The sequence below is a fragment of the Dermacentor silvarum genome, chromosome 1 (assembly GCF_013339745.2).
Source record: "Dermacentor silvarum isolate Dsil-2018 chromosome 1, BIME_Dsil_1.4, whole genome shotgun sequence".
In the NCBI taxonomy this organism is placed as follows: domain Eukaryota; kingdom Metazoa; phylum Arthropoda; class Arachnida; order Ixodida; family Ixodidae; genus Dermacentor; species Dermacentor silvarum.
Window position 1 is genome coordinate 263,573,120 of NC_051154.1, and position 25,184 is coordinate 263,598,303.

The 25,184-nt window shown below is 46.7% G+C and overlaps 1 protein-coding gene across 1 annotated transcript; it reads right to left on the bottom strand.

Annotated features, from left to right (window-relative positions):
- Window positions 1-13,472: 13,472 nt before the first annotated feature.
- On the bottom strand, window positions 13,473-13,892 carry LOC119440041 (histone H2A-beta, sperm-like). The gene has a single exon (XM_037704989.1). It carries the CDS (start codon window positions 13,890-13,892, stop codon window positions 13,473-13,475), a length of 420 nt encoding a protein of 139 aa, XP_037560917.1.
- Window positions 13,893-25,184: the final 11,292 nt, after the last annotated feature.

The window sequence follows — 25,184 nt, forward strand, 5'->3', positions numbered from 1 at the left end:
GTTCGGCAATTGAACTCTGGTTTCCAGGAGAACTTCAGCCCTTTCTTTTCGTACGACACTCGTGAAGGTCCTCACGAAGTTCTCGCGAAATAGGTCCCAAGTCACGAGGGTGGTCTCTCTGTTCTCAAACCATGTCCGAGCAGCGTCATCCAACGAAAAATAGACATGGCGCAGCTTGTCATCGTCGCTCCATTTGTTGAATGTCGCAGTCCTCTCGTACGTCTCCAGCCATGTTTCAGGGTATTCAGCTGATGATCCACGGAAGGTCGGTGGCTCCCGAGGTTGCTGCAGCAGGATGGGGGACGCTGGGGCTGCCATTGGGGTCGTTGACTTGGCCTTGATCGCTGTGGTCTTCTCGGGAAGAAGTCCGTATTCGGGCAAAAGTCCTTGCTGCCTACGGCTAGCTCGCTGGTCCTTGGCGACGTTGGTCTCGTCCTCCGGTTTCGGGTTTGGGTCGCGGCTTTGCGGGGGCGTTCGGTGCATGAACACAAAAGCACCTCCACCAGATGTCACTTAGTAGTGATGCTGAAGTAAACAGTCGTAAAACTGTGTATGACAAAACTGGTTGTTTATTGGGCGAACCTGTGCCCACAAAAGCAAGCTACACTCAAAGCACAACAATAGCGGCGAACACAGTCGGCGATCGGCGAAAATCTGATCAGCGGCGAAACGCGTCGGCTTTTATACATGAGTCATCGAAGGTTCCAGATTAATCCCTGATGTCCGCGGGTCTTCCAGAAAGTTCTAGACAATTCGCGTCGGTCATACAATCAGATAACATAAGCGTCGGTGAAAACAGGCAACGGAAAGAAGCATCGATAACGTTCTAGAAACTTCCGATACAGGCGCGTCCTGCGCCGAGCGATAACGATAACATTTGTTAGCCGGTGGAAAGCGGCCACCGGTGAAAGATAAACATGTATACGTGTCAATATGGTTGGGAGCGTCAAGAAAGCTACCTCACATTACTCGTTGACCAGTGATAATCATTCAAGAATTACGGTAACGTGTTCCAAAAAGAAGTGCGCTTCTGGAATGCGCACTTAATTACTGAAATTTGTCCTCTGCATACCGGCCGCGGTAGCTCAGTGGCTGTGACGTTGCTAGAGTGTATACTCTAACGTTGTGCTGCTGAGCTTGAGGGCGCGGGTTCAAACCCGGACGTGGCGGCCGCAGTTCCATAGGGGCGAAATGCAAGAACGCTCGTGTGCTAACGTTAGGAACCCCAGGTGGTCGGAAATAATCCAGAGTTTCACACTACGGCGTGCCTCATAATCATATCGTGGTATTTTCACATAAAACCTCAGAATTTAATTTTCTTTTAAATTTTATTTCTTTTTTCTCACGCAATCCTCAACTTCGTTGCTCACACCATCCGTTTCTGTGCAGCCGCGGGCACAAAAGACGTGCCTCTAAAATGGTGCTTGCAGCTGCAAAGCGTTCATGCTCGACTCTTAAAAAAGAAAAACGAAAATCCGTAGCATGCATTTACTAACGGAAGGTCAGTAACTGTGACATTCGTTGCTGGGTTCTCAGTAACAGAAATGTTAGTTGGTGGGTATGCTCGTTGCATTAACGAGGACTGACCTCAAAAACAAAATGTCGCAGTTTCGCCCGCAAGGCAAAACATCGATTGCGAAAGCAAATTAGTAAACAGCTATACAATGTAAGGATAGTAGTTTTATCGTCAGTATAACAATGTTGTAAACATTCGCTCATTAAATAAATTAACAAGCATGATGTCTGCGCGCACAGGCAAACATGAACAAATCGCACACCGTGAATGCGAACACTCGCTGTAAAAACGCTGGCGTGAATAAGCGCGGTTGGAGCAGCGAGCGAAGCGACCTTCGTGCTGCCTATCACTCCAACGCAAACTGAGCGGCGAAGACACAGCACGCACATAGGTATGAGCAGTCGGCGCACCTATAGACTTCCCACAACGCGTATCGCTTTCAAGATACAGCCCGCGCGGCCGCGCGCGGCTGCGCAATACACAGTTGCTGCCGGAGTACAATGCCGCCCGCCTTCCCTGTCCTCCCCCGGTGCCTCGCGCGCGACGGAAGACGCCGCGCTTCCTCCCCGCTTTCCTCCCTTATTGGGCTGATAACGCTTCTGTTTTCTGTCTTTGACAACGAAGTTTACGGTACTACAGTCGATTCGCAAGTCTGAAAACAGTTGTATAAATGCGCTCAGCGTTTCATGACAATGTTACGTGACTTAACTTTTCAAAAAAACTAAGAAATTGTTTGTGTAACAGCCCAAGATGGCGGCGCTCATGAATCGAATATAAAATCGTCTATATGCCCAGTCTGTCTCTCCCCTTTCTTATCTATTATGTGTTTCGATACGTTTGGCACAAGGCACCAGACCGTGCCCTGTTTTCCAACGTCTTCGATACGTTTGCATTCCCGCACGTTAAATGTATTGAAGGAACGCGCACCGTAAAGTCCCGCAAAGGTGCGTCCGTTTGAGGTACTATCGACCAAAAACATTTACACACCACGGGATCACAAAAAACGCTAAATATCCGAGCAGCCTTTAAAAGTATCCAGTAAAACTGTACATCACAATGTTGTTCGCATATACCAGTAGAGGCTGGAAATCGGAATACCAGGTGGCGTTGTGAGGCTGCAGAGATATTCAGCTTGTTATCAGATCCCTTGGTCCGTAAACTTATTGGTCGATAGTTCATAAGTCGACAAACGCTTTTCTAAAACTATGTATTGTTTTCTTTTCTTCCCTTTCTTACTTTTTCACTAGCTTCCTTTTTTAAACGAAATAAAAAGGCGGCACAAGCATGTACATTTAGTTTCATGCGCTTCGTCGAGCAATGACGTGCAAAAGCGGCTATTAATTTCGCTATCAGCAAACGCCGCGATTTCCAGCGCACGTTCGTACCCTCTCCGATCGCTATCAGCAGATGGCACGGACGGAACCGTTATGGCCAGGGGTGCACTCGCGTAATGCTGTTCACAAGCACAGTTTAGCAACGTAGAACTGCACCGCTAGTGCATACAGCAATGTAAACGCACTTTTAGATTCCCTATAAAACATTGGTCTCAACGTGATTTTGTTTTGCAGATGCCAGAATGTATATTGCCTCAACATATCATTTGTCATAGTGTTTACCTGGAATAGCGTTCAAGGCATCAACCATCAAGGCGTCAACCACATCTATACAGTTTTTATTAGCCTTTCACGTGAGAGCGAGGATCGCCATGCCTCAACCAGGATGTTTTGATTGATAGCACACGAACGGAAGCCTAGCTTTTGACGCTTTATCGCCCAAAGCTATCACTATAGTACCGCACAAACACGCAAGTGCTGAACCTGGAAACTGCCTCTAAATAGAAGTGCGCGGAAAGAAGCAATGAAGCCCTCTTTCGCACATAACAGTGGTCGCGCTAAGGTGGGGGTAAGCGAAGCTTGTCTTGCGTGTATCTGACCTTTGTGGTGATTTTCTTTCTTTCTCTCTCTCTCTGTCTCTTTTCTTTCTCTCTTTCTCACTCTCTCTTTCTCTCTATCTCTTCTTCTCCTTCTTTTTCCATCTCTTCTTGTCCCTGTTATGCGCCATTGAGCTTGGACCCTTTCTGCACTATCGCCAGGAATAGTGGACAGCTATACAAATAAGCATAGTAGTTTTATCGGCCGTATAAACTTGTAAACATAGGCACACTAAGTTAACAAGCAGGGTGTCACGTGCCCACAAGCAAACATGAACGCATCTCACTCGATGTCCGCGGAAACTCGCTGTCAAAACGCTAGAATGAGTCAGCGCGTCAGCAGCAGCGACCAAATTGAGCTTCGTGCCGGCGCTTGCATCAACGCGATCTTAGCCAAAAAAAAAAAAAAAAACACCGGGAGGGCGGACTCTGCCCCCGCCGCAGATGGCTTTCAAGATACCGGCGCGGGCGGGGGCTCACGGCACAGACCCCCCCCCCCCCTCCCCTCCCCGCGAAGCCTTCCGGCCCGGCTAAAGGCCGTTTCACATGGTGCGATTTTGCACTGCGATTATCGCACCGGAAGTGCGATTTCCGTCGCATGCGACGAAAATCGCAATCGCAGGGCCGATTCTGCGATTTTCGGCTGCGACCAACCGGTTGGTCGCAGCGTCGCACCGTCGCAGCAATCGCTGCGATTTTTCCGTCGAAATTGCGCCGAGAGGTATTTCGCGGTCTGTTTTGGAAAATGGCGGCGGTCGCTCAGCGCAACGTTTATAGATACTTTTTTGTCTATAAATATTGGATCAACAAGCCTCGAACAGTGCAACTAATTGAGTGGAGCCTTGGATTGCGCAATCGGTACGTAACATCAGCACCGACACGCGAACAGTGCAGATAAAAACTCGTAGGTCAGATTCGGTTCTGTGATTTCTACGAGTTTGTTGACACGCTACGTTGCTAATCTGGCGACGCTGTTTTTTAGGTTGGCTTCGGGTGTGCTGATAGTACGTACTTTTGCGTGATTTTCCGTTATTCACACGCGCTGCGAGTTGGTAAATACTACAGGTGTCCCTCACGGGAAGGCGTGGCCTTCGGATGTCGTCCCAATTTTCTGGTTCTGGAGACAACTCGCGATATACGAAAACACCACAGCTTTATCGCGGTATGCTTTTACGGACGGAACAATTTAAAGAATATGCAACTACGGACAAATTCTGTGGTCAATAGGTCACGCTATACGCGCGACCATTTAGTTGCAGTCGGTTGGTTAGGGCTTTCATGCGCATTTTCCCCAATGAATTATCTCATTTCAAGGTTCTGTTACTTCCGCTGCGAGACGCAAAGCGAACGTGCAAACTGGATATCGTAATGAATGTTCTAGGGAATAAGCAGTATTGCCGATTTGTTTTCGAAGCAATACTTAAACAGTTTTTTCTCATTTTTCTGATGCATCATTTTTCTCCTGAATAAACAACCAATAAACCTTCAATGTGTTGCAGACTTTGTATCCTGACTGCATCTGTATTAACCCTGACATTAAAAGGTAAATGCACATTTCGCTTACTTCAGTGCATTGAATTACTTTTGTTTATGCTGGTTGTAACATATCGCAGTACCCTAAGAAACTACTTAGCCATAAACATCCTTGCCTTTTCTTGCTTCTCTGTCTCTACTTCCTGTAAAACACATGCAATGATGCGAAAAGCAGGCAGACATCTGGTTTTTATAAGTAGTAGATAACACATTAAACAAAAGCAGATCAAAATTGTGCAGTGAAGTCAGCCAGTTACATTCCTTCGTGTGAATGATAGTATCTTTTCAAGTATGGGTGGGTCTTGCATGTCCACAGCTCATAAAGTGTGCAGACTCATCACAAGGCGTAGGTATTGCCCATCAAGATGGAGGCAATGTTGCTAATGAGTCTGCACTTACATGTATTACCGCATAAACTCGTATAACCATACCCCATCATTACTCAATCGAGCTTGCTCAGAGTCATATTCACCAAAATTCTACTTATCCGAGCTTGCTCTGACTCATATTCACCAAAATTATACTCGGCCGAGCTTTATCTGACTAATATTCACAAAGATTCTACTCAGGTGAGCTTGCACTGAGTCATATTCACCAAAAATCTACTTGCTAAGCTTGCTTTGACTCATATTCACTAAAATTATACTTGGATCAGCTTTCCCTGACTACCACATGACAATATTCACTAAAAGTTTACTCAACTGAGCTTGCTCTTACTCGTATTCACCAAAAATCTACTCAGTCAGGCTCAAACGAACTCAGACTCACGGTTAGTTCGAAGTCTTAGTGAGCCGACGTTTGAGTGAGTTCACCGTGCTATGTATACTTTACATTATGTGACCTGTGCGGTGAATAAGCAAACATTGCCTATGAATACGTGGTGCATCGGGTGAAATAAGGACAACTGTACACACTGCGGTTAGTTTTCTAGAGTTTAACTGACCGTTGCGTGAAAGCTTCGCCTCATGTCGATTCAAGCAAGTGCATTGGATCTGCATCATATTTTTCCAATCCTGCTGGCTCTCCTAGCCATTACTTGGTGGCCACATTTTGTACATTTCAACACAAAGTTGAATAAATGACTGTAGTGCAATATATTAAAAAGAAGATGCTTGCATCACTGCACGTATAACAATCAGAACATGACACAAACACATGCACATAAGATGCACACAAATGATAAATACATAAACAGATGGAATCAGCCAGCCACCACCTATTGAAAAAAAAAAGCACAGGACTACGTATAACCATTCCCCTTGCCAGGTACATGGGCTATAGGAGAAACACACGTGCAACCTAGCAGTTACCTCGATGTAGCAGCTATGGACGCTTTTGCATTCGCTGCTGGCCACTCAACCACTCAAGTGGGTTCAGTGTGCACTTGTACTTAGGCACACTTTTTATTGTCTATATCTCAAAAATTTAATGTGGCTCCTCAAAATTTTGCGAATGTTTGGATTCTGAGGCTTGCAAAGGTAAATATTTTTATTCCATTTTCGTTCAAGGTGAAGGCTCATACCAAAGATTAGAGATATTGTCAGTGCCCCTCACTTTCTCTCAGAACATAAGTAGTCTGTTATTGAGATTCTAGCAGCTTTTCAACAGCAAGAAAGGGAATCAGCTTCCCCTGTTTTCAGCATTGGGTTAAGAGAGAGATAATTTATTTGAAGGAAGGCAGAGAGGTCGGCCTGAGCTAGCATGCTCTAGCCTGCTACTCTGCACAGGGGGAGGGGGCAACAGGGACATAAAGGCTGGATGAGGGGTGATGATGACATTGAAGAAGGATGTACAATGGTAAAGGCAACTTCAGCATCCTCATGGCTATCAACAAAGTCCAAAAAGGTCCTCCAAAGTGTCATCAACCTTCCAGAGCATGGACGGAGTCACGAATACAATTTAAAGTTCACAAAAACTCGCCGCGAAGAAGCTTGTGTATGGGCTTCTCCTGCGTGAGCAGCACAGGTGCCAAGCAAGGTAATTAAATTATGTAAAGAGCAGCGATCAGCTGCTCCAGTACGGCGAGGACATGCACGGCGCTTTTAGCGGCCGGTGTCTGGAGACCACAGAGAATCACGTGCATTGATTCTAGCAGGCGTTTCAGCATTTTTTCAACACTTTCTTTGTCATTCTTTTCAGCTCCTTGCTTGCCTGTAAGGTCATCGGCTTTACTAGCCCTAGAATCCACTTCTTGACGTATAAAAACACTACGGCATGGTATAGTTCCCGTGGATCTACTGGGTAGCGAAGGCCACTCCGTGTCTGTGCCACCCAGGGGCGACGAATGTGCGCCCTGTGCTCTCGGAGATCCTGAATTTGCTGTAGGCGCTGTTACCGTCCTCGATGCCGGCACAGGCAGAGGTTGTCGCGGCCCCAGCGCCCCACAATCCGGTTCTCCTGAAGTCATTGGATGGTGCTTCTTACGCGAGCGTTGTCTGTCTCGGCGAACAGATTGAGCAGCCTGTCTATGGGAAGACTTGTTTTTTGCCATTTTCCGGAGAATACGAACTTCCTGCTGCATCTTCGGGCAATCCTTCGACGTTGCTTCGTGAGAGCCAGGACAGTTGGGACATTTCAGTGAAGGTGCATCACAGTCGGCGGTATTATGTTGCCCACCGCAACGCTGGCAGGTCACTTGATTTCTGCACACAGCGCTTACGTGACCAATCGTGCATTGGGTTAATGCAGGCAATTCAGGGAGGCATAAAGTTTTGCTAATACAATGGGTTCGGGAATACCAGATTAGACTGTACCTTGACACTTTCCTTGCACTTTCTTATTTTGGTCAAATAACCTAGTTTGAAATGGCTTCAGTTAGCATGCTCTAACATTGGTCTAATACAGGTTAAGTACATGACTAGCTTAACAGACTGGGATGCTGGCTTTCATTTCCAGGAAAGGAATCATAGCACCTGCTCTAGTTGCATAGGTTTTTGGTTATCAGGGGCATTCAGCCTCACTTTAAGGATAACGTGCTGAAGCATGTAGAAGCACACGCATGCCATTAGCGGATAGTTTCGATAGCTTCTTACCATACACTTGCCACCATGAATACAAAAATTTTAGCGTTCGATTTTGTTATTAAACATACAAACGTACTCCTAACAAGGTATTTTAATGTTAGCCGTGTGGCTACGCGGCTGCGCTACGTATTGCAGCCTATTAACTTAAGCTTCTTGATACAGATTCACAGTACACTAACAGCGCAAGAAACAGGACGAGAAAATAGGCGACGCCCATGTCTGCCAGAATGATACGATACTACGTACACAAGTGACTGCAGCTCCTAAAAATATGTGGCGTCGGCTTTTACGCCTTGCGAAATATTCAGAGAGCACTTGTATGAATAATTACAGCACAGGCGCCGAGACGGACGAGCCAGGCTGGCACTAAAATAAACGTTCACAACACAAATTCCATTGCACGTTCAGTAATTACACACAGATCATTTGCGGCTTTGTTCAGGGGCAGACGTGAGCTTTTGGGTTGGTGCTTGCTGCTAAGTTTGGTGCAACAATATTGCTAGGAGCAGGAACCGCTAATGCGCAATCACGAGCAATACACACACATCCGTTTTTCAGAAGCTGACGTTAATCACGGGCAGCGCGAGGGTCTCTGCGTTGACATGAGGACTTCGCTGCAGCCGAATTCCGAATACTGCATACGCGATGACAACAGCTATAGGGGCTTGTTGATAGGTCCTCTTGTAATTTGTTTCACCGCAGGAAGAACGACACAGGCATCAAACACACACGAGACAGCACACAACGTTGAACGACCACCTGCGAACAGCTGTTTACGTCCGCCATTTCTCCTCGTGTTGAACTTCACAAACCGCTGTTGCGCACTCGAAAACAAATTAAACTTTGAAGTGTTTTTAAATTACAAAACGCACGTATTATTTGGTCCTAATAAAGAGAGGTCAATTATATTATAGCGCGCACGTTTTTTTCATTACATTAAACGAATCTATATGGCGTGTGCGACAAAATCTGGCAGCAAGCAACCCTGGGCGTCGCATCATTCGCATTGTTGACATCGCACCATGTGAAACGGCCGTTGCGAATTTCGCAAAATCGCAGCTGCGAAAATCGCAGTGCAAAATCGCACCATGTGAAACAGCCTTAAGGTCCCTGTATGTTCCACAGGTAGCGCAAACCATTGTTCAAATAGGAAAGGAGAATTTGCTCCCCGCCCTCTACCCCTCTCCTGACTTCTTCGCCGTTTTCCGCTCTCCCATTGGACGAGGCTTGACACGTGACGAATAACCCGCGCGGCTTTCGTTATCGCGGGAAAACGGCCCCATTAATGAGTGTAGAAACACCGGGACACATGTGCGCTGTGCGTGAGCGTAGGCTTTTTACATTTTTGAAGACGCGCTCGGCTGCAGCACGATGCCGACTTGCTGTGCTGTTGGATGTTCGACTAGCATTGCCAAGGGGGCAAGCTTTTTGCGGTTCCTCGTGGCAAACGAAACATCAAACGGCAAGCGATATGGCTCCACCGTATCGGAAGAAAGGAATTTGACTGCCACCGAGGGAGGTCATTACTGAGGGGGTTTCTAACACTGTTCTCACCCAGTTAGTGATGAACGCGGTAAGGTGGGTGCGTTCGCGAGTTCACTATCAGCCAACAACTGAGTAAAAAAAAAAGGGTCCCGGTTTATGCTCTGCGGCGAACAAAAGGGCTCATTTTGGCAATATGAATACCAGCATGACTTCTAATAAATTGAGTATAATGAAAGAATCGACAATTGGCGAGCAAAACGCAGAAAGCGCGCGCGCACACGGGAACCAAGGAATATAACTGACGGGGAAAGAAAAGCGCGCGAATGCATTTTGGGAAAAAAACACGTTGAGGGTATTTAGCACATAAGGGTGCATAGTTTGATGTACCTCATTGTTTTCGTAAATGCGTCAGGTAAACAGAACACCAGTCGATTCCGAGAAACAATCAGCAGTGGTAAAGGCTGCTTAGGATTGCGTTTAACTTGTTCTACCTTTCGTTTTCCTCATCTGAGCGATGCAGATTCTACTAATAATTCAAGGTACTACATATCTTACGTAGAAATCTCACGCACGAACAGCCTTGTGAAAATGCGCCCAGAACAGTCGCGTTTCAAGCAAGCGCTTCAACGCGCCGCATGCGATACAATATAGGCACCGTGCATTGCAGTTTGCGCGCGATCTATGCGCCATCTACAAGTGAAGCTTTGAGACGACCAGCATCAAAACCAGCAAAACTGAAGAGAAGCTGCATATATTCACCGTGACACTTTCGATCGCTCATCATGAGAGAAGACTGTCCGAGTTGTGAAAATATCAAAGTGCGCATGCTCTGCACATGACTGCACACGTTCGCGATCGATATGAAAAGCGCGAACAATTGAGGGCTTGATATCGTCAAAGCGCAGTGCATACCTCTCAGACAAGCGACGATAAGGGAGCCAATGTCGTTGGCAATGGTGTATCATTTTCATCGTCCCTCTAGCGGCCGGTGTCGGCGATATTGGGGCGAAACATGAAATGTCGTAGCGCCATCTGAACAGTGAATGGTGCCCATATGAAGCGGGCAGTAGCGGCCGCGCACTTCGCTCACTGGGCGAGGAGGAAACGGCGCGGAGAGGAGGAGTTTGCGCTACCTTTGAAAAATACAGGGACCTTAGGCCGCGGGGGCGACTTTACAATTGCTAGAAGGTACAACGGAGACTTCCGCTTAACACGTGTTGTCATGGCAATCGTGGAGCTCCTAGGTGCCAAGGGACATAATCGCCTAGGGACTTTTGAAGCACTGGTCTCTGCTGAGCGTGGCTCTTTTATCTTCGGGACCGGGCGCAGCGACCTTGCCGGGCGGAGCTCCTACGTGCGAGCGAATCGTTTAGGGCGCGTTGAATGTCTGGCGGTGGCTGGCCCACGCCGGCCGCGCTTTATTATTGTAGCGTTTGTTCTAGTGGCGGCAATCCTTGCAGTAGTGGGGGTGTGGCATGACGGTTTTTGATCTCGGTGAACTGTGGTGGTGTAAACAAGCGGATACTGCTCGCGTTTGAACCCCGGTGCTGCGGCGGAAGCCGCAGTGCCGGGCGCCGACGCGAAGCGGCGGTCGTTGGGGTGTTGCTACGCTGCGCTCCGCAACACCCCAAATAAAAAAATACTGCTCCAGTCAGGTAGACTGCTCCCTCTCTGATAGTGAGATTATATTTGGATCATCAAAACAGTGATCATCAAAACAGTGATGAGTTTTTTAGGAATATCATCGTTTCTCTCTCGCACCCTGTAAATCCGCTTGTTTACACCACCACAGTTCACCGAGATCAAAAGCCGTCATGCCACACCACCACTACTGCAAAGATTTCCGCCACTAGAACAAACACTACAATAATAAAGCGCGGTCAGCGTGGCCCAGACACCGCCCGACATCAAACGCGCCCTAAACGGTTCGCTCCCTACGCACGTACGAGCTGCGCTCGGTCCCGGAGAGAAAGAGAGCCACTCTCGGTAACGAGCAGCCGCCGCGCCAGACTAGTGCCTCAAAAGTCCCTAAGAGATTATATCCCTAAGCGCCTAGGAGCTCCACGATTGCCATGACAACACGTGTTAAGCGGAACTCACGTGACCCGCAGTGCCACGACCCCGCTGTATCTTCTAGCAATTGGAAAGTCGCGGGCCGGCGGGAGCGCACAGCCGCAGTAACGCTTGGCTCCTCCACCTGCCCACCCTCCCCCCGGAGACTTCCGATGCAGCGGGAGCGCGCGGCCGCAGTAAGGCGCGGCCCCTCCACCACCCTACTCTCCCTCCGTAGCGTTTTGCGCGCTCGTAACGAGTACACGCTACATGAAGGCAACTTGAAGCTGTGGGCCGTCCTGCTCTGCTCGAGTTTTTGAAAATCGGGTCTGCAGGTTTTTCCACCAGTTGTACGGAATGTTCCAGGATACTATTCCCCGCGAAATCGAGCCGAGTAGTCGTCGCCACGCTCAGTGTGGGTTTTTCCTAGCGTCGTCTGCTAGTCATCTGTTTGCCTGGTGCCTGAGCTGTAATAATGCCTGAGCATGAGGGGTCTGAGCTGTAATAGTGTGTTTGTCTGTTCAGCGCGTGCTGCGTGTTCGGTCACCCGCTCTGTTTGCCGCAGACATTCCGATTTTGTTGCTGTCTAACGAGTTAAGCTCATCACGAAAGACGTTTTATGTCATTCTTAAAAAACTAGGTGGTCACTGCGGTAGGTTAATGCATTCACTGCTTTAGCGGCATCAAAAGACGAAATGTTTACAAGCGTTTCTGCGTTTTTTAACATATTTCATTATTGCGCTGACAAAATAATCTTTTCCGAGTGGTTTCCGATAGTCGGAAAGTGCGTTGAGTAGACATTGTATTTTGCTAACCTAAACAAATATAATTTTTTTCTGCATTGGAAAGTGGTAATGAGATTTATTCGCAAGAAAATGGTGCAAAGCATGCTTGACAATTCGGAACGATAGCGCGTGGTGCCCCACTAATGTTCAAGGCAAACCATTTCTCAGGAAAATAACCGATACTTTTGTTGTCAGAAAAAGTTCTACATTTGCAACCCCAAGTTACTGGAATTACAAGCGAAATGTGAATTTCGCATTTAACTACAAAGCTGCTTTGTCAATGCAAAATCATGCACATGAGCCCTGCGATCGTGCTCCATTTCAAAAGCTGCGTAGACTCTCATTTACTTGCTCGGCGCGATACTTTATGGCAGAGGCACGAGATCGTGTCTCTGTCCAAGAGGTCATACATAAGGTCATACGAAAAATAAAAATATGTGTCAAAAATTAATTCTGAGATTCTACGCGCCAAAACCACCATATGTTTATCGGGCACACAGTGTAGGACTCCGGAGTAATTTTGACCTCATGGGGTTCTTTAACCCCCCCCCCCCCCCCGTGCTCCTAAATCTAAGTACACACGAGCGTGTTTGCCATTCGCCCCCATGTAAATGCGGCCGCCACGAAGAGGTCTAATCAGCGACCTCGAGCTAAGCAGAGCAACGCCAGTGCCACTGGGTGATCACATCGGGCGGTTATATCGAGGATACATTTATCATACAAAGTTTGTTGTCCTCATAGAGCGCCGTGATACGCGAGCACGCAGTCAGAGCGCGAGCAAACGCTTGAAAATGAAGCTATTTGAGCCGGAGCATAGCAGACGACAAAGACGAGTCCTCCCTCTGACGTCACGGGAGCGCCGTTCGCAGCGCCGCCATCGGTAGCGCACGAGGCCAATCGTACGTACCATGCGGTTTGTACAGCCTTGTTAGACTGCACTATCTTCGGAATCCGCCCACGAAAACGGCTAGACAAGAAATCAGGGTTAGATTCCACAGAATGCCAAGCGCATTAAGAGACTTCCGGGAAGGAAAACCTCGATCGCTTTCGTACGTTCATTTCCACGCATGCCAAATCGCAAGTTCAACAGAAATTTAGTAAAGGCAAAAAAGCTTAGCGGTATCAAGTCATTTATACACAGCGCCCGGTCACTCTGGCATCCTTCCAGAAGCCGCATCGGCGCATTCGGAGCCGTTGCAGCGCGGCTGACTTCCGTCGCAGAGCTCCAGTAGCGTGCCCCCATCGGCCATAGTCACACCCCACAGGAGCTTCTTGAAGTCGTTGTCACTGCGCACAGCAATTTTTATATGGCAAGGATTGATCTGGCCATTGTCGCGAGCCGCGATCGCCGCCAGCTGGAGCACTTTCGAAGTTAAGTACTCCAGCACCGCCGCCATGTATATGGGGGCGGTACCACTGATACGATCACCAATGTTCCTCTTTTTCATCATCCCATGGATGCGCCCTACCGGGAACAGAAGTCCTGCTCGCGGCGATCGAGAGCTCTTCCTGGAGCTCTTGCTGGAGGAGAGCTCTTCCTCTTCGCCTGCTGGCGCCCGGCCGGACATCCTCCTGTGTTTGTACAAAGTGCAAGAGTGGAAGGCCTGAAATGATCGGATAGCAGCAGAGCTGTCAGAGAAGGCATGCCGTGTACACAGGCGCCATGTAAACTTGTCATGCATTCGTTACTCGGTGATGGCCCGACATCAGCTTATTGTTACGCGGAAGCACAGTAGAAAAACTAATTACAGGGCGTACTTACAAGGGAACCAAAGACCAGCTGACACAAGATGGAAGCCAGCCAATTACACAATGATGATGAGGATGGTCTCATATTATGGCTGGTACCCGCACTGTTGGATTGGCCAAGAATTGTGTACCTGAACTTTTACGTAATGTTTTGACGTTTTACATACTAGACATAAAAAAGTATAGAAAAGAAAAAAAGAATATTCAAAAAACTTCTTCGTTTAGTTGATAGTATGAAAGCACAAACAGCATCAAATATGTCCCTGTGGCTGAAGCCCAGAAATGACGCACCGAACGTTTGTATTATTCCTGATGGTATGATTATAACCCTAGTCTAGCAAGCGCAATTTCTAGAAATCTTTTTCTTAGCACTGTATACTGGCGACACAGCAAAAAATTGTGATCTAGGGATTCTGTTTGTTGGCAGTATTGGCACAGGGGTGATATCGCCAGGATAGTCCCGTGTAAATGAATTCAGTGCCATTCCACTCTGTGAAGGTGAATGCCCAGCGAAGCTGTGTATGTGGTGATTGACCATTGCTCCGGTGAAACATTCCAATTTTGCGGGATCGGGGCCACATGAACGGTTCGCATTTTTTCCGCCTCGCGGTCTACTACACATCAGATCAGGCAGTGGCCGCCCATGGGTAGTCCCACTAAATCCAAGGGTCGACATCATCTACTTCGAGTAGCATGTAGCATGACTCCGGCGGGAGAAGCGCCGTCCCTGCGCCACTAAGGACCCACAGCAGAGGAAGGGTGGTAATGCTTGAGTTTCGAAACGTGGACGATGTCGCTGGACAACGCAACAGCACATGTAGTGGGACTGGCGGACACAAGTTGACGCTATCCAACGTTAACATCAGTGCTAATTGGCCTGCCGGAAATGTGGTGCGAGAGGAAAGCTTGCAAGTAACGGCTGTCGTTGGGTTCATTAGTGGTGAAAGTCTGGTACAGTCTAAATATTTCTATTTCGTAAAACAAAGGGTATATTGATTCACAAGAACGTTAGAAGTGATCGTGTATTTTACGTTCATTCGCTAGGTGTAACCAGTTGTAACAGACGGAGATTAGGCGGCACATCGTTCTTGCAACACGAATAAATGCAAGCTGATCTCTTTCAGCCACAAGCGTACCAATTCTAACTTCTAGTATCTCATAGATAGCACGGTATTATCTCAGGCATCATCATACAAGTATTTAGGTATTCATTCCACGCATAATCTTTCATGGGCCACGCATGTCAACGCCATTTGTGCGAAAGCTTCAAGGACACTAGGGTATCTGCACCGTAACCTGCACAGTTCCGCTCACAATGTGCGAAAACTGGTCTAACACTTGTGCGGCCGCAGCATGAATATGCAGTATACACATGGTCCCGATATCAAAACTACTTAATAAAGCTGCTAGAATCCGTACAAATAAGCTTAACACAGATCAAACTTGATGTCTCTCTTGAACCATTATATATTCGTCGTTCAGTCGCTCTTTCATTGTGATAGCACTTATATGGACACTTCAAGCGGATTTCTGCCGTCAGCGTCGCCGTCGCCGTGAGGTTCCGTATAAAGTCCAAGGTCGATAATATCGTCGGCGCGCACCGTATGTGCGAGTGAAAGCGCGCGGGGGACGCGCGCTATCTTGAAAGCACGGCTCTGCTCTTTGTATGCGATGTGCATTCGCCGCTCAGTTTCCGTTGAAGCGATAGACCGCACGAACCTTCGCTTACTGCCAGCGTCTTGACAGTGGTTGTCTGAGGTCACCGAGTATGACCTATTCATGTTTGCTGGTGCGCATTGACACCACGCTTGTTAATTCAGTTAGTAAACGAATGTGTCCACGTTTATGCAGTCGATAAAACTACTATCCCTACTCTGAATAGCTCTCTACTAATTTGCTATCGCAATTGATGCTTCGCCTTTCGGGCCAAACTGCGACATTTTTATGCTTATTTCATAAATATCGCACTGCACCATGGCAATCTGCGTTACCATTCGAAGCGCCCTCATGTATTTCGCGTGGTTTACATAATCAGTACAGCACCAAGCGCATACACGGAAGAACACAAGCCTTCAATTCATCAGCCCTTCCACGTGCCATCGTTCTGTGGAATGATCTTCCCGTTAATATTACATCCATATGCAACCATCAGTCATTCCATGATCAGCTGCGTGAATACTTTCAAGTGAAATCGTGACGTTAAACCTTGTCTTGCAAGGTATAATATCGCGCTTTTTGGCTATTGTCTTTTTGAAAACCCCTGCTTTCTTTTTTCTAATCATGTGTCTGACATTTGCGCTGTAATTATATACTTCAATTATAATTTTCTGTACTTTGCTCTTATGTTTGTTGCTGTTTTTTAATCCTAGCCCTGTGCAATACTTTCCCTTTCTCGTTTTGCCCTGTATATTTTGCATTTCTTATAATATCCTTGTTCGTCCCCCTTACTCAATGTCCTCTGGGCTCTGCAATATATCCTGAATAAATAAATAAATAAATAAATAAATAAATAAATAAATAAATAAAAATGTTCAACCTCGAAAAGATGCCTCGGATGTACCCCTGGAATCAGTAGCGCAATGGTTTCTTCGACCCAGGCGAACCCTTGAAGCCACAGTTTAATTTTCGAAATAGCTGTCACGTGACCGTATGGTTGCATTGACATCGAGCTGAACCACGCTGGTTCCGTGCGGACCTTTAACATAAGGTACAGAGTAGCCTTTCGGCCGCCGCTTTAACCGTGAGGGTGGGCTACCAGCGCTGGCAGTTCAATTAGATGTCGGTCGTTGGCGTTTGAAAGGTTTGAAACACCAAGTGCCGCTTGACTGCAAACAAAGAAGAAAAAAAAAGGAACATTAATCGGACTGAACTCCATTTGCCATCTACGTAATGGGAAGCACTAAAGGTATTGTAGAGAGCGGTTCTTGTGCATTATCTAACTGTTCTGGAGCGAACGTGTAATGTTTTTGCGACGTGTTGCGAATTGATGCGGAGTGCAGCGCGTGGTGTTGTTTGTTGTTGTTAGGATACCCAGTGACACAGGTTGGCGGCAAAGTGGTTCATTGAAGGGCAGCACATACTCAGTGACCCCTACGGCACGTATACCCAGTGGCCCATATGCCCACTGACACTTACCAGAATTTGCCACAAGGGGTACGAAGACCTAAATGTGTTAAAGAAGCTTTGTTTGCCTCTTCGCTGGAGTTTGCCTTTAGTCGCGTTTCCTTGCCTAGTTTGATTACTAGGCGCCTACAGGTGCATTGTCAGTGAAGGTTTAGTAGTAGTTTCGTGGAACCGAAGCGCATCCTAATTGCAGAGAAAGTGGAAGCCAACAATAGCGTCTCGCCAATATCAAATAGCTATCAAAGGGTCTGACAAACAATTATTAAGGAACCAATTTTTTTAGTGCAACAGCAAGATGGTCGATATGACGGTTCAATCATACAGTGGTAACGCAGAAGACGCCGTCGAACATTTTTCATCATAATTTTCCGATCTGCATTGAGGATGTAGTCCTGCTCAAGAAACATGATGGAAACAGTGATAGGTGAATGCGATAGCGATTACAAGTTATGCAATAGATTAATACAAGTTGTGAAGAAATCCAGGGAGTTGTGTGCAACACTGCCTTTTCACAGCACATGAAATGATGAATCCCGTTGAGCGAACAGAAACGCTCTCAAGTGGCAAAAATAAAAAGTGCTCTCGGGTAGAATTACACGTATGCCGGCTGCACCTCCGATACTCCGTTGTTCAGCAGAAAGCTGGAGACTGCTTTGACTTCGTTAGCTTCCTTTTTTTATTTTTTTTTATCTACGTATCTTTCTCCGAGGCTGGCACGAGCTCTCGCTTGAGCAACTTCCCAGTTCTTAAATGTGCTCGTGTTCGCCCAGTTGATATCGCATAACGGGCGACGTTGCGCCACGAGCAGCGCCCGAAAAGAAAACAGTTGAGTGATCAGGAAGAAGGAAGGATTTGGACCGTAGTTAATCAATGCCACACAACCGTGCTGGGTCTTTCCTTTTAACAGCGGAGCTGTTTAAGCCGGCCGTAATGTGTCTGTTGAATCCAAAAATGTGGACCGATCCTGGCGGCAGAGCAGAAAGGGTGAAAGCGCAATGGCACATACCCCTGTGAACTAGTGAAGCTGAGCCTAGCTAAATCTAGATAAGCATGGTTGGGACTACTTAAGCTAGTCAGTAATCGATAGGCAATTGATAGCCAATCAACAGCTAATCGATAATCAACAAATAATAAATTCGGGGAAATGTTGGCGATGACTTTGTAGTGCTTAGCCTAGCCCAAATACGTGGCCAATACCTTACGATAGCTAATCGATCAATAATCAATAAATTCCCGAAAATGCTGGGGATGACTTGGTAGTACTTAGCCTAACCCAAAAGCCAGGACTAGCTAGGTGCCCATCAGCTGCGCTGTCTCTTTAGCATTGCGCCTCCAGTGCAAGCTACGCTAATTTTTTTCGCAGTCTCAGCTTGTCGTTTCTGCCTCAAACTCCTATCTGGAACTGAGCGCCGGTGTAGGTGGCTACGTTTCCATCCGGTGGTATCTGTAAGGAGCAAAATTTATTTATATACACACGCGAAGCAATGAACATATAGGAAGCCGATAAATTTTCACTCAAGCCAAACTTTACTTACTGATTCAGTGGTAATGGAACAGGGTCTTGGTGGTGGCGGTGAAACATTATTTCCGGAAGGGTCCTGAAGGACACCCGACTGTTCGTCAAGGTGTAGAATTGTGCTATCAAAACTGTGGCTCCAATCCACGCTGTGAAGGTGGTTGGACAGCGAAGCTGTAAACGACACCCACAACGATTACTCATTGTGACGTCACTTGAATTCACACACGTGGCTCTACAAAGAGTGAAACCGGAGACAAGTGAAATGTACTTAACCACACCCTTTATTACTTCACAACGACATTATATTCACGCTGTTCTTCTGGTGTCTTTACTTTCCGTGGTCTACACATGGTAGCCTGGAATAAACTGAACGAGTTGCTAGACCATGGTGACGTCACCACGTGATTTCTATGCTGTTGGGTACTTTTGCACTCGGAGTAGCTTACGCAACCATAATCTTTACCGGGAAACACACGCGGTAGAAGGAACGCTGTAAACGACACCCGCAGCGATTATCCATTCTGACATCACTTGAATTAACACATGTGACTCTACAAAGAGTAAAAACAGAAACACTGCTTTCATGAGGGTTTTGAATGACGTCAACCCCTTTCGAAGCAGCAGCAAACCTAATCTTTACCGGAACGTGTCGGAGGGTGTCCCAATTGTGTGTGTGTGTGTGTTTGTTTCTTTGTTTGTGTGTGTGTCTGTGCGTGCGTGCGTGCGTGCGTGCGTGCGTGCGTGCGTGCGTGCGTGCGTGCGTGCGTGCGTGCGTGCGTGCGTGCGTGCGTGCGTGCGTGCGTGCGTGCGTGCGTGCGTGCGTGCGTGCGTGCGTGCGTGCGTGCGTGCGTGCGTGCGTGCGTGCGTGTGTGTGTGTGTGTGTGTGTGTGTGTGTGTGTGTGTGTGTGTGTGTGTGTGTGTGTGTGTGTGTGTGTGTGTGTGTGTGTGTGTGTGTGTGTGTGTTTCACGCCATCGACCAGAGGAGCGAACGGTGACGGTGGCATAATGACGACGTAGATGTCGTCATAATGATGTGCGCATACCCGAACCGCGCTCTCGAAAGGCTGAGTTCTACTAGCCACCCTGTAGCTTCCAGTTGTGACGCCAGCATGGGAGCAGTAGCGCAGGTGCCCACTTCTTGAGAAGCTGTTGTTGTTGTTGCCTATCACGTATGTGTTTAACCCATGCCCACCCCCCCCCTCCCCCCACCTGCCTTCTTTTTTTTTGATGAAAGTCGTATCGCGCCACCTCATGGTATTAATCTGAATAAGAATAATACGCGCGTATAGAGCTTACGAGGCTGGGTTCAACCACGTGCAACTTCATGCTTTAAAAAAATGAAAAAATAAAATTATTTCTTCCGCACTTCATTCAACATTACCTTCTCCATCATAAACGTACCAAAATGCGGGTTTATCTGCGAAGACAACCCGCATCGAACAATCTGAGATACCGCTGTGGCAGGGTATCTCACCTTAGGGTGAGAACGGGAAGACTCTGATTTAGTGTCTCAGAAATGTTTAAAGATATATATGAGCTTTCTATGCCTACTCCCCTCAGTTGCCGTGGTCGGGAGATCTCACCCCGAAGCACTGCGCGAGCTCGTGAGATCAGTTCCAGTTTACTTCAGTCTCACCTTCCCCTTTCTTTACAAATATTCGGTTCATACGCATTTGGAATACAGACAAACATACGAGAATGGCAAAAGAAAGAAAGGGAAACCAGGGACTGAAGGTGCTTGTCTGTACCTCACCATGTCCCTGTCCTCAATATTTTGTACACTAGAGCTACAACGGTAACACAATACCAGTGTGTAAAAAAATTAAAAAAGGAAGAAAGATAAGCCAATCAGGAATATAAATTTTGATCATCGAGAGCAAGAAGAGTGACGTCATATAGCGAATGAAGACGGCGCCCTCTCGTTGCAAGTGCTAGGCTCGCAGGTGGCGCGAGGATGACGCCGCCAAAACCGAAGCTGCATAGGAAAAGAGGCGAGAACGAATGAGAGAATCCAAGAAGCAACGTCATGCCGTCGTTATAATTCCATCGCCTTCGTGCCATCGTCACCGCCGTCATCTGGCAGTAGTCGTCACACGCACGCTCGCATCACACACAACTTTACATCTGAGCAGGTTTCTTCAATGAAGCTTGACTTTAGGCAATCATCTCTCAGTGGTCTTCGCCTTTTGCTGCTTACTTTTTTTATGAGGTAGCATGTCAAACCGGAAGGTCATCCTCCATGTAAGGCCTCCTATGTGGCAAAGAAGCTGGGCTATACGGCGTCAGGAAGGACAGCGCAGGGCTCTGGCCACTTGTAAAAAACACGTGCGAAAAATGCAAATAGCCTAACTATAAAGACACACGTTCTCCAAGTGCAACATGTACATCTTCCTCAATAAACACAACTAATTATTCAACTTCCATCAACAGTTAAGCTAACGATAACGAATTCATCGAATTCATGAGTTTTCTTTTAAAAAAAGAGCGTCTGAAAAAAATTCAGGAGCCATTCCACTTTGTGAATGCGGATGACCAGCGAAGCTGTAGCACATCACATAGGGTTTTGCGGGATTAGACAGGGGATTTGCGGCTACGCGTGGCAAGTGTCAAACTGACTTACATCTTCGTTATAGGTATGCATCTCTGCATCAGTTGGGATTTTAGATGTGAATACTAGTGGCTGCTTATCCCCGTTTTGAATCTCTGAGTGTGGTTCATACGGCCTGTGTCATGGGTATCGATATCAGTACATACCGAGCTCGCATTGGTACCTTTGTTAATTGCGTGCCGCCCCTGTGTCGGCATGAGATCCGAGCCTTTGAGCGTATCTTCCGGGTCGTTACGAGTTGCTTTGCCAAGACCGTCTCTCGTGCTTGCCACTACGTGCTTCGCCCTGCTTTTGCTTTGTGCTGGAGATGTCGAGGCTAATCCTGGCCCGAGGATGGAAGCTATACTTGCGTTCATGAACACATTTAACACTGCATATGAACACTTTAGTAGCATAACCGCCACTCTAAAGACCATAATGCAGGACATTGCCGACGTAAAAACCAGAGTATGCGCCATTGAACAGAAGATAAGTAGCATCCCGATGCTCGAGGCTGACATGACGTCAGTTAGCGGCCGTTAAAGCAGCCATGCCAACTACAAATGCGATGTAGTAGATGATCTCACAAATAACATTAGACGGAACAATCTGATTACAAAAGGATTACCAGAGGCTGACAAGGAGGACAACGCCTCAACATTAAGCATTATTCGCAACTTCACTTCAGGTCGATTTGAAGTGACGCTAGATGAGAATGACATCGAGCAAGCTTATCGCATTTGTCGCCCGTGACCCGATTTCACGCGGCCAATAATGGTAATGTTCTCGAATTTTAAACTAGGAGACAAAGTCCTCCGAAGTGAGCCTAAGCTAAAAAATGACAAAACTAAGATATGGTTGGAGGAAGACTTCTCGCCAAAAACGCAACTATCTGGGAAAAAGCTAGGGATTTTGCTAAAGGTTACCGTAAAGACAAGGAGAGCTTTATGATCCGATATAATAAACATTATCTGCATGGCCGAACTTACATATATGATTCCGTCTCTAAACAAGTAGTTCTACTAAACGAACAGGTTGAACGCCCAACAACGTGACAAGCAACTCCCCCTCAACCAAAATCATGATAATGGGAATCTTTATTTGCTTGTTGCACATTTTCGTCGCATACTGCTGAAAGTCGATACCGTAAAGGCCATGATTGACACGTGCTCTGCTGCTATCATCCTAGGCACCGAAACTTGGCGGTGCGATGACGTCCCGAACTGTGATTTATCGCTTCCAGGCCACTTTTCTGTTTTTCGCAAAGATAGAAGGGGAAACCAGAGGAGTAGGGGTGATGGTCGCCATAAAAAGTGATTATCAACCCGTGCTCCTTTGTACAGAGCACCGTTAGAGCTGCTTTGGGTGATGGCTCGTTTAAAATGTAAAGTGGGAGTAGTTCGGTGCTAATTAATGTTATGTCTCTCTCTCTCGTTTAAAATGCGTTATATATAGGGGTCTATTATTATAGACCCCTATTATATATATATATATATATATATATATATATGACGAGCCGCACAAGGACGGGGCGGTGCAGTAGTGGTGAAAGAGGAAGAAGTTCCGAATAAAACAGAGCGATCTCTGGTGGTTTGTCTGAGTATCGGGTGATCTTATCCGTTTTCTTTTCATTTTCACGTATGTTCTCCACAGTATTACCAGCTCGAGCTTAAGCTGATGTCCAAGAACTACCCCGGAAGGGGTTTTTCCCCTTGGACAGCTTCCCTTCCTAATCATGAGATAGCTTTGGATTTCTTCCCACGCAGCGGAGTAACCAGTATCCCTGTGGCAATCGTTCCGGCGAGTGGAGGCTTCATTAAACTGAACAATCCTCAGGCTACCCAGGAGGCTCTTCATGCTGCTACTCCATTGTACCAGACCATCTCGGACGTAAAGCAGTTCGGCCGGGGAGGCATTCTTTGTAGATCGCCAGACCAGTCATGTGTTGCGGACTTACTCAAGTGCACATCTTTCGCTGCCATTCCGGTGAGTGCATTTATCCCTATACTCACCTCGCGTGCACCAAGGGAGTAGTACGAGGTGTCGACTCAAGTCTTACCCCGACAGAAACATTAGAAAAGTTATCTGCAGCTGGAGTGATTGCCGTATATCGATGCAGTCGAGTGTTGGATAATACCAGAGTACCAACAGAATCAGTGATAGCCACTTTTGCTGGCATTTCCTGCCCATCAGAGATCAAAATATGGCCCCTTATATTCAGAGTAGATCCACTTGCACCGCGTCCGCTTCAATGTCGCAATTTCTGGCGATTTGGCCATAGTATCGGTGCATGTAAATCAAGCCAACGTTGCTGCACATGTGGAGAAAGTCACGCTCCCAGTGATTGCACTTCCGAAAACGAGAGATGCTGCCTTTGTGAAGGAAACCATCCGGCCGATTACTCTAACTGTTCTGTGCGGGCCCAAGAAGTGCAGATCCTCGAAGTTATGGATAAAAAACGTTGCTCCAGAAGAGAGGCTGCAAATATTGTAAATGAAAGAACATTTGGCTATGCAGGAGTTACAGCTAAACAAAATGCGATACATGACTCATCTCTCACTGCAACCATAGAAAATGCTGTTCAAAAGGCCGTGGCTAAGGCAATGGATCAGTTGTTGGTGAATCTTGGTGAAAGCATCGCACAAGCTATTTCCTCGCAAATGAATACCTTAATGCAAGCTACTGGTCTATGCTCAGTAGCAAATCAACTTATAAATTCGGGGCAGCAATCTGTCGATGGAAAGATGGAGACAACTGTCTCGGGAGATGGCACAGCGTGCAATAGTTCCCCTCCCACTCATTCTGCTTCCGCCAACCAGACCATTCAAGATTGCGAAATGAAAGACGCAGAACATAATGCTCGTGCTCAAAAAAGAGCTATGTCAACAATTAGTGAGGATTCTTCCTCACTTCCCCATTCGAAGTCAAAGAAATGTGAGTCGAAGTTTACAGTCCCCTTCGACAGCAGCAACTTCATCATAGGATTGTTAAAGGTTCTTCTGTGGAACTGCCGATCACTATTATCAGCTTCTGTAGATTTGTTTTCTATTACAAACCAACTTAATCCAGATATATTAGTATTACAGGAAACTTGGTTGACAAAGGAGAAAAATTTCCATTTAAAATTTTACAGGTCTTTTCGGCTAGACCGCCCTACAAGAGGTGGTGGACTAATTATATTTATTTCTACTAAAATATGTCATAAAGCCAAAATTTTATTCGAATTGATGGATTCTGAGTGCGAAATTCTGGCTATAGAACTTACTCTACCTGGATATTTCCCTCTTTATATTGTAAATACTTATTTTACTTCCGGTGTGCGGGACACTCGCTCTCTTGACAGTGTTTTAGCTAGCTGTGGGCGGGATGTTTTACTTACTGGGGATTTCAATTCACATCATGTTTCATGGGGTTTAAAGACAGATTCATGCGGTAAACGCTTGTGGAATTGGTCATTAGATAATAACCTGTGTTGTGTAAATTCTGTGGCAACTACATTCGTGCGTGGCCAAAATCACTCTCCAATTGATCTCACATTCTCTAGCCGTAGTCTCTCTGTGTCTTCGTGGTCGACTGTTGATTGCGCCTCTAATAGTGATCACATTCCGCTGGTCTTTGAAATAGTCCGCTCCACTACAACAATGGATGAACAAGTTCGAACGTTTGTAAACTACCGTGGTACGGTAACATATTCTTGGTCTAAGCGCGAAGAAGACACCGTCGGTAGCAGAAGAAGACAGGACGACCGCTAACTCACAACTAAATCTTTATTGGAAAGAACAAAAACATATAAGAGATTGCAAAAACCGTAGCACAGAAAACATCACATGGTCGAAAGGATAACAGTTACCAGAAAAAACAAATAAAAATCAGAAAATGGTG